The sequence below is a fragment of the Hemicordylus capensis genome, chromosome 1, assembly GCF_027244095.1.
Source record: "Hemicordylus capensis ecotype Gifberg chromosome 1, rHemCap1.1.pri, whole genome shotgun sequence".
Lineage (NCBI taxonomy): Eukaryota > Metazoa > Chordata > Lepidosauria > Squamata > Cordylidae > Hemicordylus > Hemicordylus capensis.
This window is the reverse complement of record NC_069657.1, coordinates 275,043,441-275,049,486: the sequence shown is the minus strand read 5'-3', so window position 1 is coordinate 275,049,486 and position 6,046 is coordinate 275,043,441. Positions and strand designations below refer to the sequence as shown.

The 6,046-nt window shown below is 43.2% G+C and overlaps 1 protein-coding gene across 4 annotated transcripts in view; it reads right to left on the bottom strand.

Annotated features, from left to right (window-relative positions):
• Positions 1-203: 203 nt before the first annotated feature.
• LOC128340334 (structural maintenance of chromosomes protein 6-like) overlaps positions 204-6,046 on the bottom strand; it is an 81,682-nt gene continuing 75,839 nt past the window's right edge. The window contains exons 25-28 of one of the 4 annotated variants that reach the window (XR_008313612.1): positions 2,368-2,520; positions 1,599-1,689; positions 1,319-1,416; positions 695-734 (exon numbers count right to left, since the gene is read on the bottom strand). Coding sequence is in view for 1 of the 4 variants with exons in the window: in XM_053285325.1 (XP_053141300.1) it covers positions 623-734; positions 1,319-1,416; positions 2,368-2,520 (363 nt within the window). In the remaining 3 variants the exon portion in view is untranslated. Of the gene's footprint in view, positions 735-1,318; positions 1,417-1,598; positions 1,690-2,367; positions 2,521-6,046 lie in introns of all 4 variants that reach the window. The other 3 variants (XR_008313613.1, XM_053285325.1, XR_008313614.1) reach the window with 3 other exon arrangements.

Sequence of the window (6,046 nt, the reverse complement as noted above, 5' to 3'; positions counted from 1 at the left end):
TGGAACTGCAGGAGAGAAGTGGTCACACCTGCCTTCCCTGCAGTCTAGATACAGATCAACCGCTCCATCCCCCCAAAGTGGCATTTATGTTAGAAAATGAAGTACACATCTCTCATCACACAGGAGGCAGATCATTTAGTTTGGTCCTTTTTTGGTGAAAAACCCCAATCATTTACTTTGTAATGGAAGAATACGAATAAGAGTTTAGTTTCTCAACTGTTATTACAGTTGTATAACTATTTATTGTAAAAATGATGTAGCAAAACATGTAGGATTTGTTTTTAATTACTTCCCCAAACAATATATTTCAGTTCAATTATTTACAAGACAATACAAAGCAGCTTCAAATAAAAGGAGACAAATGCAAAAGAAAGAGCGCATGTTATCTCACAAAATACTTTTTAATGTCTCAAAGCTTAATACACAGTTTTGCTGGTCAATACTGATAGCTGCACTAAAAATGAAAGAGAGGCACAATTACACTCATATGTATTGTGAACACAACCTGGAGAATTATGAACCATTGCATCTCATTTGTTTTAACAGGACTTATGGTAGACTATGATGTTAACAGCTGTGTGTACAATATAAACAAGCCAATTCTGCACAGTATATAAAGCACTCATTCCTCATCTTCATCTTCTTCACCTCTATGACGAAAATTCAGAGTGGATTGTCCCCTCTCAGGGTCTGGCATTCGAAGGATTCGAATAAGGTGAAATATAGGCAAGTTGCTACGGGGAAAAAAGGCAATTTAATAATGGTACTCTTGGACCCTGTCAGTTGTGCATATCATATTTCACGAGGCAAAACCTGAAAATGACATGTAATCTTCAAACTATGCATTATTTTGAAAATCTTCTACTGAAGCTACTTTAAATCGAGATTTCCACATCCAAATATCTTAGGTGCCTTTTTCTGAAAGACTATTTGCAGTCAAATAAGGTGATCCTGAAGACTAGCTACATGCTCAAGTCACCAGGGCACAAAGTTGCACAAAAGGTGCACTGGATCCTTCATTCTTCAAGTTAGCCATTTTCATATTTTACAGGCCAGTCATTAGCAATTCTGCTGCCATCACCATTTCATCTATTTAGCCTTTGAGATACAGATTACCCACAAATTCCAGAAATGCCATACAAATACTAAACAGTGGAATATGTTAAAAGGAAAAATGTACTAAAAATTCATAGAACTATTTAAATCTCAGACAGTATATATGAGAACAGCTCTTGTTGACATCCTACAAATGTAGACTCTTAAGGGACATTTAAAGTATTTCTTTTTATTTCAGCAATAAATTGAAGAAAAAGGTCACCTCATGCTCTGTGGGGTGAGCAAAATAAATTGCCGATAACGTTGAGAATCTGCCATTTTAAGCATCATGTCCATAGCGATTCTTCTGTTAACCATGTCCTAAGAAGATACAAAAGCAGTTTACAATACATCAATATATTTTTATAAACTGTATTCAAATTTAATATGTACAATTTTATATATTCTGACTGGGATCCAGAGAGTGAACCAAATCACTGTCATTTGTCTTGAAAATTAATTCCAGCATCACCTAATAATTTTTCTTTAAAAATTATTCTCACTTTTTCTTAACTGAAATGTAACATCAATTTTTGACATCATCAGTTCCCTCATTTTACTTCATTCTTGGGTGCTGAAATTTGTTTTATCTGCCTATCAGAGATAAATAGAAGGCAAGTTAGATGTAGCACTAACACTATGGAGACACAAAAATCCCCATAATGAACTTAAGAACTGAACGCTTCACTTTTCATTAGTCAATGAAAAAGGGTGACTCCAAATATTAAAACATGTAATAGAAAGCAGAAGTTTCATTGGATTCATACACGCTTTACTATCTAAAAGCCACCTAATGGCACAGTGGGGAAGTAACTTGCCTAGGGAGCAAGAGGTTGCTGGTTCAAATCTCCACTGGTATGTTTCCCAGACAATGGGAAACACCTATATTGGGCAGCAGAGATATAGGAAGTTGCTGAAAGGCATCATCTCATACTGCACAGATGGCAGTGGTAAACCCCTCCTGTATTCTACCAAAGAAAACCACAGGGCTCTGTGGTTGCCAGGAGTTGACACCGACTTGACAGCACTACTATACCTTTACTTTTACTATCCAAAGCCACTATTATGCAAATAAAACATTACTTTTCTGGTGAAAGATAAAATGTTGAAAAAAGTGAGAAAGATTATTCCTTTAAAAATCACAACCAATGAAAACTATTTTATCAGTTATTCCTAATAGTAACAGATTACTGATCCACCATTTTGGAGGTGGATTTATCTAATGAGCATTAGACTCTAATGATTAGAGTAAGTAAATTCAAAAAGCTGTACCATAAAGACGTCAAATTCATCCAAGCACCTGAAAGGAGATTCAGTAATGGACCACAGGGAAAGAATGAAGCAAATTGTAGAGAAGGAACGTTCACCTCCGGACAAAGATTTCATATCGTCTAAAGAAGCCTTGTTTCCCTCTCCAGGCTGGACCTTGGGTGACATAAACCAAGAGAAGCATAACTGGAATCACAAGGTAACTAAACATGTAGCTTTCCAGGAGAAACAGGATTTCCCCAATATTGTAGTGTTAACTTGTAGCATATAGAAAAAGAAACACTGCACAAAAGGTTCTTTCTGATTATCAGCAGGAGGATATCCTACGTTGGGAGACTCCACCCATCTACTTCTTAGCAGTAGCAGTTGGTGAAAGTGGTGGAAAAGCTCCCCCGTTCCCATCCATCTACTTTTGGAAGGGGTACTAGATTTTTAACAAGTACACTTCTCAATGAAACATACATGCAAGTCAGGAAGAACTGCCTACAGCCTTTGGAGTCAGGTAGTATATAAATTAAATCAATAAAATAAATAATTACTACTCCAAAACAAGTTGAGCCATTTGAATGGTCAGCATGGCAAACTTGCCAGTTCCCAAAGGATGTTGGGCGCTGGTGCCGGGTAAGTTTGTCTCACCGACTGCTACTGCTTCTTAGGTCAGGATTTCTAGAAGCGGCTTTGCCTTTTCCTGGCAAAAGCTCCTCCATTCCCACCCATCAACTTTTGGAAAGGGTACTAGATTTTTTTAAAGTACACTTGTCAATGAAACATACATGCCAGTCAGGAAGAAGGAAAAAAGACAGCCTCTGAACAGAACCTCCTAACAGGACAGAAAAAGATAGAACAGAAAGTAATCCCCTATGGGAAACTGTTCTCCACTCTATCAGAAGAAGTTGACCAGGGTGGGGCAGGATGCCCTCCAACCTATGAGCAGAAAGGGTCTTTAAACATTGCTTAGGTTTCTCTCTCACTAAGTGGAGGAAGGCACTGTGAATATCAGACATGAGCTGCTTTGCTCCCTGTACTACTTGCTGGAGAATTTCTTGCGTTATTTTGGGTGATAGTGAGGGTGAGGGAAGACCTAGCACACCACCTTTTTGTTGAACAGGCAGACAAAATGGAAACGAAGGATTTTCCACATAGTGTCCCGCCCCGCCACTAGAAAGAAGGAAGCAGTCATCTTCAATCTATGCATCAGATATTGTCTCAGCAGACAACTGAATGCAATCTAACCTGGAGAATGCCAAGCATAGTGGCATTTTGGCCAACTAATACCTTCCCTTAGGATGCGAAATATTTCTGCCAGAAGGAACTTTGCACATAAAACCAAAACCCTGGCAAAGATGAAATTAGCTGAGGGCAGCTTTAATGGTTGAGGTTTGTGTGCCTGGAGCAGGAGAATTTAATTGTCCTTATCTGGAACTCTGAACAAGACCTAGCACACCACCTTCTTGTTGAAAAGGCAGACAAAATGGAAACGAAGGATTTTCCACATATTGTGCCGCCCCGCCACTAGAAAGAAGGAAGCAGTCATCTTCAGCAGTCCTTTGTGGCAGAAGGGGCTGCTGGGAAGTTTTAGAGGCTCATAAATATTGCTGAAGACACGCCGGCCACACGGAGGAGAAGGTTTGAGGGCCTGACTGTTATTTCCTCCCCCCGCCCCCGCTCGGACTTTACATCAGGCCCCTCTGGGTTTGCTTTTCCATCTTGCCCGGACAAGGAGCTGTCTGCCAGCCTGCTGCCTTCAGAAAGCCTGACAATTAACACCTGTATCGGCCAGCAGTCCTTTGTGGCAGAAAGGGCTGCTGGGAAGTTTTAGAGGCTCATAAATATTGCTGAAGACATGCCAGCAGTGTAGGCGGCCGCCAAAGGAGGCTGGGCCTTCGGGGGTGGGACTGAGGGCTGGGGGATGGTTGTTTCGTGGGTGGGTGGATCTTTGGGGTCAAAGTGCTGTTTTTATTGCCCTGAGTTGTGCCAGGCCTAGTTGTTGAGATGTGTTTGGGCTCCCTTGAAGGGAATAATGCAGGGGGTGTGCCTGGCAGCCTTGGGGCAGCTATTGCTGTAGTGGTGGGGAATAGAAGAATTGGCACTGGCAGAACAGCTGGCTGTTACAAGGGAAGAGAAATTAGTAATTTAGTAACTATTTCTACTTCCAACAGTTCTGACAACTCTCAGGCCTTGGGGAGCAGCACCAACTACCCACAGAGCCTGAACTTGCTCCTCTGTAATGCCAGGTCAGTTCAAAAAAAGACCAAAATTTTTCATGATTTGATCATGGATGAGGGAGCTGACCTGGCATGTATAACTGAGACTTGGTTGGGGGAGGCTAGTGGCCCAGTGTGGGCTCAGCTTCTCCCTCCAGGTTACTCCGTTGTGGAGCAGGTTAGGGGAAGTGGGCGGGGGTGGGGTGAAGTGGCTGTGGTCCATAAAAATACTATCTCCCTTACCAGGGCCCCTGTGAGACACTTGACTTATATTGAGTGTGTATTTCTGAGGCTGGGAACTAGGGATAGATTGGGGATTCTGTTGGTGTACTGCTCACCCCGCTGCCCAACTGACTCCCTAACTGAGCTGACAGAGCTGGTTGCGGAGTTGGTGTTGGAGTCTCCCAGGCTCTTGGTGCTGGGGGACTTCAATATCCACTTTGGGACTGGCTTGTCTGGTGCAGCTCAGGAGTTCATAGCGGCCATGACAACTATGGGCCTATCCCAATTAATTTCTGAACCAACTCATGTTGCCGACCATGCACTGGATTTGGTCTTCTGTTCGGATCAGGGGGGTGTTCCGTGGGTGGGGGATCCAGTGGTTACCCCATTGTCATGGACGGACCACTTCCTGAATTAAAGTTGGTATCACGGTCACAAGCCACCCCTGCAGGGGTGATGGACCTATTAGGATGGTCTGCCCAAAAAGGCTGCAGGACCTAGCAGGTTTCCAAAAGGCCTTGGAGGGTTTTGATGTTGGTGTGGCCGGTGATTCTGTCAATGCCCTGGTGCCTCCCTGTTTGAAGGAGACAATAGTTACACCGCTTCTTAAGAAGCCTTCCCTGGATCCCTCAGCGACGGATAGTTATAGGCCAATCTCCAATCTCCCCTGGCTGGGCAAGGTAATCGAGAGGGTGGTGGCTAACCAGCTCCAAGCGGTTTGGGAGGAAACTGATGATCTAGACCTATTTCAAACTGGCTTTAGAACTGGCTATGGGGTTGAGACAGCCTTGGTCGGCCTGATGGATGACCTTTACCAGGGAATCAACAGAGGGAGTGTGATTCTGTTGGTCCTCTTGATCTCTCGGCGGCATTCGATACCATCGACCATGGTATCCTTCTGGATTGCCTGGGGGAGCTGGGAATAAGAGGCACTGCTTTGCAGTGGTTCCGTTAATATCGCTCAGGTAGATTCCAGATGATGGAGTTTGGTGACAGTCGCTCCTCAAAGCAGGAGCTGTTATATGGAGTCCCTCAGGCTCCATTCTGTCACCAATGCTTTTCAATATCTACATGAAACCGCTGGGTGAGGTTATCAGGAGAATTGGTGCTGGGTGTTATCAGTATGCTGATGACACCCAAATCTACTTCTCCCTTTCATCTTCAGGAAATGTCACTCATTCTCTAAATGCCTGCCTACAGGCAGTAATGGGCTGGATGAGGGATAACAAATTGAAGCTGAATCCAAGCAAGATGGA